General features: G+C 41.6%; 1 protein-coding gene across 1 annotated transcript; it reads left to right on the forward strand.

The window, feature by feature from the left end:
* The first annotated feature begins 3,239 nt into the window (after positions 1 to 3,239).
* FOS (Fos proto-oncogene, AP-1 transcription factor subunit) lies at positions 3,240 to 6,576 on the forward strand. The gene is made up of 4 exons (XM_070940956.1): positions 3,240 to 3,682; positions 4,348 to 4,593; positions 4,919 to 5,026; positions 5,146 to 6,576. Exons 1-4 carry the CDS (start codon positions 3,542 to 3,544, stop codon positions 5,752 to 5,754), a joined length of 1,104 nt encoding a protein of 367 aa, XP_070797057.1. The 5' UTR covers positions 3,240 to 3,541; the 3' UTR covers positions 5,755 to 6,576.
* Positions 6,577 to 11,906: the final 5,330 nt, after the last annotated feature.

An 11,906-nucleotide genomic window follows, 5' to 3' on the forward strand; every position in this document is an offset into this window, starting at 1 on the left:
CAGCTTCTGCATTTGGCCTATGAGCTCAGGCAGCAGGAATCGCAGCCGGCTGCGGCGGCGCGAAGCTCCTCCTCTGCCTAGAAACTGCTCGGGAGAGGGGCTCTTTCTGTTGCTGTAAACACGCGACAGCGCCAGGCTCATCCCGCCGCTTTCCCTGCCGCGGCCCCGAGGTCTCCTCCTTATTGGCTCCCACGGCGAGCGAGAGCGAGCTGGCTCCAGTCCCGGCCTGTCTGTCAACTCTGCACGACGGTGGGTGGTTCTGGGATTCCCTTGCAACAAACAGTAGGATCACAACAAACTGCAGCTCCGGGAAAGGAGAAATCTCTGCGGCTTGTTACCGCAGCTCCATGGCTACTTCCCAAATATCCTCGCGCCCGCTGGGGGCAGAATTGAACACCTCTCAGCCTGGGTTGTCTTCCCCGACGACGCATAATTTCTGGGATCTTCTGTTAACAATAAATCGCCAAAGTTGGCTGGCCGTTTTGAAGAATTGAAGGAAGTTGATCAAGTCAGCTCTTCTAGAAAGTGCCTATGTATGATTTAATGTCTCGTGATTATACTGATCTTAAACGTGCAGGATGGTTGTCCATCCCCCGCCCCTCCGCCCTTTCCCGTCAACGTTAAGGAACATTAGGCGGTCTTTTCCATACATACCATCCGTGTTTGCTATTGCTTCTAATCCAGAACTTCATCCAGAAACAATTCGGTTGAGAAACGGAAATTATCGGTAATCACAACAAAAAAGGTTCCCATGGTAATAACCTGAATTATCAATATTATACAAATGTTTAAAACCCTAACCAGGAATGTTTAATGTGCAGCACAATAAAGTGATAAAAATTAGCTCACGTTATAGAAACAGATCATAGCAGAATTACTAACCCTATGTGAGAAAGTGTGATGTATAACTTGAAACCTGAGTACCCCAATAGAAACACAACTTCTAAATCATTTGCTGATTAATCTGTTGACATGTTCAAATCTGCTTGCAATCAGAACTTCCTAGTGAGTGAATTTCACTACCTTCAAAGTAAAATAGACAATATTATCTTAACTCTTCTTTTGTGTGTGTGGCTAATTGAGGAAACAGGCAGAGAGTTGGAGCTCACCCATTCAAGTATTTTGGTCTTGATCTTGTCTTATGTTTATTCTACAGTAAAATGAAACATGAAGATGAAACAATCTATAAGTGAGGAACTCTGGCCACAAAAAAAGTGCTATACTTTGAGCTCTGAAATGGAGCAGCAAGTCAGTTATTTCTGAAAGACTCATTTCCTCAGCTGAAACCCTCTGTGTATGTTGGGGCTTACAGAAGGCAACACATTGGCTAGACATTGTCTCCATAAGTGAATAACTCTAAAGAACTACCTCAGGTGAACTGTATTTTATTTGCAGAGTGTAAAGGTAAACTCACAGACAATTTTGAAACAGTTTCAAAATCAGTGAGTTATACATTTCTTCACTACTTTTCTGAATAAACTATTCACATGCTAACAGTTTCTTTTCCTGCATTTTAGTGCATTATTATTACTACACAGTAAAATGCTGACACTGCTGAAGCGAATGAAGTTTTGTAACTGTATAGAGTTGAGCCAATGATGTTCCTTTGCATGAACCCAAACAACCTCTGTAATATGAAAACTAATCTTTCATGAGAACTAATCCTCTTATTATGAAAGAGATGAACTTGACATGACGGTTGACATAAATCTACAATTGGCTGTAAAGACTGTGTATCTTCTCTTTGATAACCTTTCGCCCACTAGATAGAAAGACATCTTACATTGATCTCATCACTGAACTACATGCTGCTCTTCTATTATACTTTCTATATAGCATGTGGATGAAAACATGTTTTTAAAAAACAATGCAAAAGAGTGATTTAAAAAAACTATTGGCTAATACATAGGTAAATTATTTTAAATACGAAGTGAAACTTTATCCTTAAGAATATTTCATATACAAAATAGTTTCAAATTATGTTCCTTATTAGGAAGTAAGTAGGTAAGAATTATTCAACTTTAAGTATATGTAGGATTGTAATTTTTTATAAAAAGTTACTATAATATTGATGTTAAAAATAAATAAAATAGCTGTAATCAATTTACCAATAACTTAATCCCTGTAACAAATGAACTAATGTAAGTTGTCTGAGGTACATATTCTTACTGAATTTTGGTTTAGCAGTATAATGATTATTAGTTGTTGATCCTAGAAAGTATTGATTGTAAACATGTTTTTAAATTTACTTAAATAACTATAGATTTGAAAATATTGCTGTATTAATATTTGTATTTGTATGTGTTCAGCACAATACAAGATTCTCCACGACAATAATATGTGAGTTAAGTTGGACTGAGAGTGTGTGACCAGCCCAAGATTGCTCAGTTATATATTTTTATTGAACCCTTGCAAGTTTAGCCCCAGACTAGAAATAATTTGGAATATGTAGGATAGAGCAAAAGGTTTGTGTGAAGGACTATCTGTTGATGTCTGAAGTTATAAATGGAGAATGATGAAAACTGCTATAAATCCAGAACATAAATGACTGTTCATAAGAGCAAACATTTTCCAGTATAGCTATTTTTCAGTATTGACTGAATATGGAATTCCAAAACTTGTATGATTTTTTTAAAAAAAATCGAGTGAAAAATTATCCAACATTTTTACTTAATTCTTACCCTAATCTTAACCTTAGCCATATACTACATTCCTATCCTCCAGCAGGGAAAGGGAGAATCTTGTAGACAGGTATGTATGTATTTTGTAAAAACTATGCAAATTTTGAGAAAACAAATACTGTACATAAAGTTCAGCGTTTTAGAAATCTTTCGAGAGGAATAATTCGGTCTCAGCTCAATCTTAGCAAAGGCTTCAGTGTTTCTTCTCGTGGAGGTCATGAGCTAAATAGACAATTAAAGTTCTGTCTCTTTAAAGCGTCATGTCATGTCAGTGTCTGGTCAGCACTAAATGGACACAATTCTGCATGCATAATCCGTTTGCTGCGGCTATTACTTTTACTCCCCCTGCCGTTACCACAAACACGCACCATCCCATTTGGCCACAGCCCTCGAGCGGTTCCCGTCAGTCACACCCCTGCACAGGATGTTAGATGCCATATAAGGATATCTACGTCAGTTGGATCCCCAAGCTAGGTTGATCTGAAGGCTTCCTAGACTTTTAAAAGTCGAGACCTCTCGCGAATCTTCTTATAGAAGCATCGCAATCCATTAGGGAGGGCTTCTGGATTACGTTGAGAGAAATTCTGATGTTATCATACAATTTTGGATCACCTAGATAGAATAGAATCGTGATCCCTACTACGCTCCTCCTTGTGACGTCGGTTCATTCAGAATAATAAAAGGCGGAGGTACCGCTTTACTCCAGGACAGAATTAAGCAGTGTTCGAAGGAGCTAAGGCACGGAAGTAACTGGAGTTTACAAGTAACCTGTTCGCCTCAAGAGCCACTCCATTCGGATTTTAATCTGGGATAGATATACCACCCTGAAGGGTTTGTATAATAATCCCAGGTTCTCCGACATGATGTTCCAAGGCTTCACCGCTGACTACGACGCCTCTTCCTCCCGCTGCAGTAGTGCTTCCCCGGCGGGGGACAGTCTCACCTACTATCCTTCTCCCGCGGACTCGTTCTCCAGCATGGGCTCGCCTGTTAACCCACAGGTGAGGAACAGGGACAGTGACTTGGGCCGGGGGTGGTTTGGGGTAGGAAGAACTTGACTGTTTCTCTATTGCTGTCGGGTCCGGTGGTCAATTCCTGTCGGGTACGGCAGTAACATTTAATGTAAGCGGACGGGGACTCAAAAGAGTTGATCTGACCGGCACGCGATGCATGCCTTTCTCTTCCTGATATTTTGTATTTTGCAATTAGTGTTATTTCTTGTCCCTTCTCATAGGGACTATTTGTCACTTCTCATAGGGACTATCAGTCGCTTATGGCGGGGGGGGGGGTTCTGGTTTCGGCTCCTCTTAAGTACTCTAGATTAACGGAGTGGGGTGGGACCTGAATCCGGCAGACGTGCTTAGCAGTGGGTGCGTAAAATAATTTCATTGATAAAACGCGACTTCATTCAGGAGACTCCGGAGCGACGTTTGCGTCAGCTCGGACGTCAGAGATATTTTTAACAAGCCCCTGTTCATGTGTAGCTCGGTGATGGTGTTAACAGCGTCCGATTAATGCAGCTCAAGGGACTGCAGGCCGAGCTCAAAATAACCCACCAATCTCTTGGGCAAGAATGTAATCACAGCGTGCGTCGTATCTTTCTCCTTGCCCTCGCCTCTCCCGGTTTTTTTTTTTTATATTAAATTTCCTGATTTATGTCTTTTAGGATTTCTGCACGGACCTAACTGCCTCCAGCACTAACTTTGTCCCTACGGTGACTGCCATCTCCACAAGTCCTGACTTGCAATGGATGGTCCAACCAACTCTGAGCTCTTCGGTGGCCCCTTCGCAGAATCGCACCCATCCTTATGGGCTCGCTGCTTCTCAAACTGGTGTATACCCAAGAGCTGGAATAGTCAAGACGACTGGAAACAGAGGGCAAAGCATTGGCAGAAGGGGCAAAGTTGAACAGGTGTGTACGTTACCTTTTGCCTGACAAGCAATTGAGAGGAAAAGTTCTGGCTTATGGGTTAGGTTTACACTTGGCGAGAAAGGAGGCATATTTAGCCCGTAGTTGACTGTTCCTTAGGAAGAGGAGGGCAGTCGCACGGAGGTCCCAAATAATTCTGCTAAGAGGTGGGTCTGCCCCTTAAAAATACTTTGGCTCGTTTGGCTCTACTGAGCAGCCTGTAAAACTTGCATTTCATAGCTGAGCCTTGAAGCGGAGGTAAAGGAAGAACAGGCATTTTCCGGGCTCTGGTACTAGTACTGACGGGCATGCTGTTCTCTCTCCATAGCTGACGCCAGAAGAGGAGGAGAAAAGGAGGATTCGGAGAGAAAGGAACAAGATGGCAGCCGCTAAATGCCGCAACCGGAGAAGGGAGCTGACCGATACCTTGCAAGCGGTGAGTATCCCCGGCTAGAGCTGGCCGGCTGAGCTCCCTATGCCCCTGCCTCCCTGCCCCCGGCTCTTTTTCCGCCCAAGAGCTGACTGACTGGTCCCTCCCCTTCTGTGTGTCCGCAGGAAACCGACCAACTGGAGGAGGAGAAGTCCGCGCTCCAGACAGAAATCGCCAACCTGCTCAAAGAGAAGGAGAAGCTGGAATTCGTGCTGGCTGCTCACCGCCCTGCCTGCAAGATCCCCGAGGAGTTACAGTTCTCGGAAGAGCTGGCGGTCTCTTCCCTGGATCTGTTAGCCGATGCGCCCGTGGCCAGCTCTCCCGAGTCCGAAGAGGCGGCTTTCGCCCTCCCGCTACTGCCGGAGCCGACCCGGGCAGAGCCCGCCAGGGAGAGCAATGGCTTGGAGCTGAAGGCCGAGCCTTTCGACGACTTCTTCATCCGCTCCGCCCGCGGGACGCCGCGCTCTGTACCCGACATGGATCTGTCCGGCTCTTCTTCCTTTTACGCCGCGGACTGGGAGCCCCTGGGGCCAGCGGTCACCGCGGATCTGGAGCCCCTTTGCACTCCGGTGGTGACCTGCACGCCCTGCCCCAGCACCTACACCTCCTCCTTCGTCTTCACTTACCCGGAGACCGAGTCTTTCCCCAGCTGCGCAGCGGCTCATAGGAAAGGAAGTAGCAGCAACGAGCCCTCTTCCGACTCCCTCAGCTCCCCTACTTTGCTGGCTTTGTGAAGGGACTGAGTCCCCGAGCAATAATCGCGGGGCTGGGTGAAATCATCGTTCCTACCCCGTCTTGCTGCTGCCGCTACTGCTGCTGCCGCTGCTGTTCCTGCATGGGGCCTTAGGCCGCAAAGGAGCCACTCTCGGAGTCCCAAGGCCTGGGGAAGACGAAGCGCCTCCATGCTGGCGTGAGGTACGGGCAGCCCATCTGGAGTGAAATGACTTTGCTGAAGGACTGCTTCGCAGCCTCTCACAAGGCCCGATTCTTCTTCCAGAGATGTAGCAAATCGCATGGAATCTGTCTTGTCCCCACCCATGAGAACTAGCAGTTTCATAGCATGTTCAACATGGCTGGGTTGGTGACTCCCTTCCCTCCTTACTATTCACTAGCATTAGCTAATTAATCTGTTGGTTTAATGATTGGAATTTTGATATGGTGCTGGGTATCTAGTGCAGCTGATTAACAATAACTACTGTGTTCCAGGCAATATTGTGTTTTGATCACTTAGCAATTGTCTAACTTAACTGCGAAAAAGACAATTTCATTTTCTAGATTAATGAATAGCTATGTTGTCCATGTACTATAGTTCTTTGTTCATTAATGTCCATTGTAACTTTAACTGATCATACATCGTTGAAGTGGTCTGAATGGTTTGACATAAGTTTTCCATGAAAACGTTTTATTGTGTTTTTAATTTATTTATGAATATTTATATTTATTTTTTTCTACCTTGAGGTTGAAATGTGGAAAAGTGAATTTGAATGACACTTAAGCATTGTTTGCTTACTGTTCAAGATCCTGTCAATAAAAGCATTTAAGTTGAATGCTATAAAGGCTCTTTGGTTTCTTTACAATAACACTGATCTGAGAATGGATTGAAATTAACTGGGAGATAATTTAATACATTAAATACATACTTAAATCTTTGATTTCCTCAAAAGGATTGAGGTTAATAAACATTATTAGTATTAAATTAGTATTAAACTAATCCTTTGACTATATATCCCCTATCCTGCCCTTTCATCATAAACATGTTGTTGCTTTAATAATCCTGTTGCTTCAACATGTGCTAAGGCTAAGACAGTACAAAATTCTAATCACACAACATAGGAAAGCATGCTCTTGTTTAAGTAGAACATATTTCCAAGTAAATGTGTATAGCTGCACATATTCTGAATTTCTACACATATCAGTTGCACTATTAGTAAAGAACATTGGTTTAATAAGGATAGGTAACCATTATATAGCAACAAATTATATTTCCTTTAGCCTTGTGATTATTTCTGTTCAGATAAGTACAGTTTCATCACATCACACTTCCTGTTTATTTCCCTCTCCTGAACATATCTGACTTTGTTCTTTCATCTTCATTGTTTCCTACATCTACGCAGTGTTTCATTTTCCTCTGCCTCATGTCCTTCATTTGTCACCAGAAATGAAATATAAGAAGTAAAGGGAAAAAATAGTTGTTCATTGGGGAAAGGGTTCATTGGGGAGAGTTTCAGTAATTGTTCAGATATTTCCCATGCTAAATTACGGTTCTATTTTTGATCAGAAAAACTAAAGTTATAATCAGTTTAGAAACATAACCACACTTTTTAGTGTATATCTTGTTTCTTAATACACCTTTGTGCCAGATCACTCTTCAATTACAAACTCAGGTGGTTAGTGCCAAAAGAACTGTCCATGTAGGACTTACTGAGAAATAAAAGGTAGATAACAATATGCTTAGTACAGATCTTGGCTTGAAAAATGCAATTGTTCTTAATGAGCATAAGGTATGATAGTAAGGCTCCCAAAATAATGAGCAACCCTCTGCATTGTTAAGTGTAGAAGAGCTGTGTGGTGAATATGAATGGGTTTGGAATTGGATATAGCATATTATTATTGGATAAACTAAATAATGATAGAGTGTTGACAATCAGAATGAAGAAAAACAATTTAGGGAAGGAAACATGGGGCATGGATGGTTGGAACCTTAGAAAAGATGTCCAGAAATTTCACAAAATTAATACTCTGACAAATTAAAATAATAGTTTCTTTATCAAATATTTTGCCATTGTTAGTTGATGTGATGTGAGAATCTGTTGCAAATCATCTCATATTTTCAAAAGTTATCCAGTTAAAGCAGTATCCAGAAGTCCTTGAATATCTAAAACACAATTGTAAAGTAATATAACTACGTATTCCACAGTTTTTTGTTACGTGATGTGAACATTTCTCAAAAGTTTGATATCACATTTATTCCTAGATATATGCACAGGAATTCAAGTTTCTGTAAAAGAAAATGAGAACATAAAACATAATATGAAGACCACATGTTTTCTGCATTAGGTAATATTTATTAACTTAACAAATCAATGTAAAATAATGTATCCAATTACAATGGAATGTACCTCACTGGTTTTATGGAGTATTTCTCAGATATATTTGCTGAGCTATTAATAATAAGATATTACTTTGGGAAATTGTCAATAATATTGCTTCTTAAATATAACAGTAAATAATTATTTGGAACATGATTTATGAAGTTGACATTAAAACCTCCAGTTAATTGTGTTTAATTTTTAAAGAATTTTTCATCATAAGAAGTCAGAGTTGTATAATGTTAAATTGCTTAAAAAGAACTCAAAACTGTTTGTATTTTTTCATTATAACATTATATACAGTGCTCAAAACAATAAAGGGAACACTTAAACAACACAATGTAACTCCAAGTCAATCACACTTCTGTGAAATCAAACTGTCCACTTAGGTAGCAACACTGATTGACAATCAATTTCACATGCTGTTGTGCAGATGGAATAGACAACAGGTGGAAAGCATAGGCAGTTAGCAAGGCATCCCCAATAAAGGAGTGGTTCTGCAGGTGGTGACCACAGACCACTTCTCAGTTCCTATGCTTTCTGGCTGATGGTTTAGTCACTTTTGAATGCTGGCAGTGCTGTCACTCTAGTGGTAGCATGAGACGGAATCTACAACCCACACAAGTGGCTCAGGTAGTGCAGCTCATCCAGGATGGCATATCAATGCGAGCTGTGGCAAGAAGGTTTGCTGTGTCTGTCAGCGTAGTGTCCAGAGCATGGAGACGCTACCAGGAGACAGGCCAGTACATGAGGAGACGTGGAGGAGGCCATGGGAGGGCAACAACCCAGCATCAGGACCGTTACCTCCGCCTTTGTGCAAGGAGGGACAGGAGGAGCACTGCCAGAGCACTGCAAAATGACCTCCAGCAGGCCACAAATGTGCATGTGGCTGCTCAAACGGTCAGAAACAGACTCCATGAGGGTGGTATGAGGGCCCGACGTCCACAGATGGGGTTTGTGCTTACAGCCCAACACAGTGCAGGACGTTTGGCATTTGCCAGAGAACACCAAGATTGGCAACTTCGCCACTGGCACCCTGTGCTCTTCACAGATGAAAGCAGGTTCACACTGACCACATATGACAGACGTGACAGGGTCTGGAGACACCGTAGGGAACATTCTGCTGCCTGCAACATCCTCCAGCATGACCAGTTAGGCAGTGGGTCAGTAATGGTGTGGAGTGGCATTTCTTTGGGGGGCCGCACAGCCCTCCATGTGCTCACCAGAGGTAGCCTGACTGCCATTAGGTACCGAGATGAGATCCTCAGACCCCTTGTGAGACCATATGCTGGTGTGGTTGGCCCTGGATTCCTCCTAATGCACGACAATGCTAGACCTCATGTGGCTGGAGTGTGTCAGTAGTTCCTGCAAGACGAAGGCATTGATGCTATGGACTGGCCCGCCCGTTCCCCAGACCTGAATCCAATTGCGCACATCTGGGACATCATGTCTTGCTCCATCCACCATCGTCAGGTTGCACCACAGACTGTCCAGGAGTTGGGGGATGCTTTAGTCCAGGTGTGGGAGGAGATCCCTCAGGAGACCATCCGCCACCTCATCAGGAGCATGCCGAGGCGTTGTAAGGAGGTCATACAGGCACGTGGAAGCCACACACACTAGTGAGCCTCATTTTGACTTGTTTTAAGGACATTACATCAAAGTTGGAGCAGCCTGTAGTGCTTTTTTCCATTTTAATTTTGAGTGTAACTCCAAATCCAGACCTCCATGGGTTAATAAATTTGATTTCCATTGATAATTGTTGTGTGATTTTGTTGTCAGCACATTCAACTATGTAATGAACAACGTATTTACTACGAATATTTCATTAATTCAGATCTAGGATGTCTTATTTTTGTGTTCCCTTTATTTTTTTGAGCAGTGTATTATTTCATACTTCTTTACATTGCAAACAAGTATTCACCAACAAATATTTAACATTTAAGAGGTGAGCTGTCCAAGGTTTAAGTTCAAGTGGCATGGTTTAAAAAATAGGTACTGACATCCTGTATGATTTTCATAAGCAATCATCTTAAATAATTTTGGAAAATATAATTCTATAGCAGAAATATTTATTTTACAAAAAAAAATAAAAATTGGCCTTTTCACACGTAAGCCATAGGTTGAATTCTAAAATGAATAAGAATTTCATAAAGGGAAATTTCCTTCCCTTTCATCCTCCTCCTTGAAACCATTTGTATCTCCTTCAAAAGCTGTGAAGAGGACCAATCAGAGGTGGTATTCAGCAGGTTCTGACCAGTTCTGGAGAACCAGTAGTGGAAATTTTGAGTAGTTCGGAGAACCGGTAAATACCACCTCTGACTGGCCCCGCCCCCAACTATTCTCTGCCTCACGAGTCCAGGGCCGGATTTAGATGAAAAGAGGCCCTAGGCTATTCCACTTATGAAGCCCTTTCACCTATAGTGAAAGTGTAATTTTAATTTTGCTAACAATTTGAATGTAGGCCCCTCTTGATCTTGAGGTCCTAGGCTGAAGCCTAGTTAGCCTATAGGAAAATCCGGCCCTGCACGAGTCCCAGTTGATCGGGAGGAAATGGCGATTTTGCAGTAACCTTCCCCTGCCACACCCACCAAGCCACGCCCACAGTAAAAAAAATTGAATCCCACCACTGGGACCAATGTATTCTTTGGACCACATAGAACCAATTTTATGGCTAATTGGTAGAATTGACATGACTGGAAAATCATTGAAATTGGACTTAGTTTCAGTTTCCTATTCATTTTACAAAATAAATAAATCTGGGTGAGCCAAATTCCATGTACACATAGAGCCTAAGGGCATCCCATTTTCTTTCTGATTTAAAATCAGGATAGAATTGTAAATCCTCCTACAGGGCACCATTCTTCAGTCTGTCTCTTGACAGAGTTAGCTTATATGACTAGACAACTTGTGATTTGTTGGGTATATTTCAGATACATTTTCTTACCAGATTCCTCAATGCCTTCCAATTTATTGCCCTTACTGGAAAAGTTGGAGTATATTTAGAGATGCATCTTCCTTGAAAATGCCCATATTGAACTGTATACACAGTCAAACATCAGCATAAGAAATATTTTATGGTATTTTGAATTATGGCATAAACTTGTATACTAATTTTGATATCATAAAATGTTTTATAAAATTTGTCAAATTTCAATTTCACAGGAGTCATGGCTCCAGATTTTGGATACAATCTGTAAGTTAGCTCACTTGGTTCAAAAATTGTGCCCTATGATGCATCATTTTGTTTGGTTAAAGATTATGGGAACACGAGTTTTAATTATATCAAGAACAAAGAACTATTCAAAGTATACATATACTGGTAGTATGACAATAATATTACATACATATATACATATTATTCCATTTGACTGTGCAGTGATATGCAGGGTCCAGAAAAAAAAAGGCATACTAAGACAAATTTCAGACTTAAAATGCGGAAAAGAAAAGAAGAGGAAATATATTCTAATACCACTCACTATGTTCCTTTCTATCTTTATATTCTAAACCACAGGTGTCCAACCTTTTGGTTTGCCTGAGCCACACTGCTTGGGCCATATATAAAATATATAATATAGTTAATGTACATAAATCACATATTAATGTTAAGAGTTTATCAACTTATGGGGTCACATTATTCACTCTCCGGAGCCACATGCAGCCCATGGGCTGAGGGCTGGACACATCTGCTCTACACCATTCTTGCTTTTATTAATTTACATACTATTTCATAATTGTGTGACAGTATACCATATCTACCCAGTTTATTTGCTTGTTAGTTTAATAAGATGACTCAGTTG

Source organism: Pituophis catenifer, unplaced genomic scaffold, assembly GCF_029215685.1.
Source record: "Pituophis catenifer annectens isolate HBS135680 unplaced genomic scaffold, rPitCat1.0.hap2 SCAF_1, whole genome shotgun sequence".
NCBI lineage: Eukaryota > Metazoa > Chordata > Lepidosauria > Squamata > Colubridae > Pituophis > Pituophis catenifer.

Excerpts from the sequence above, each read along its gene's own strand:
- FOS (XM_070940956.1), top strand. The coding sequence starts at position 3,542 with ATGATGTTCCAAGGCTTCACCGCTGACTACGACGCCTCTTCCTCCCGC. Across the intron at positions 3,683-4,347 it reads GCTCGCCTGTTAACCCACAG|GATTTCTGCACGGACCTAAC; the intron begins GTGAGGAACAGG and ends TATGTCTTTTAG. Across the intron at positions 5,027-5,145 it reads TGACCGATACCTTGCAAGCG|GAAACCGACCAACTGGAGGA; the intron begins GTGAGTATCCCC and ends GTGTGTCCGCAG.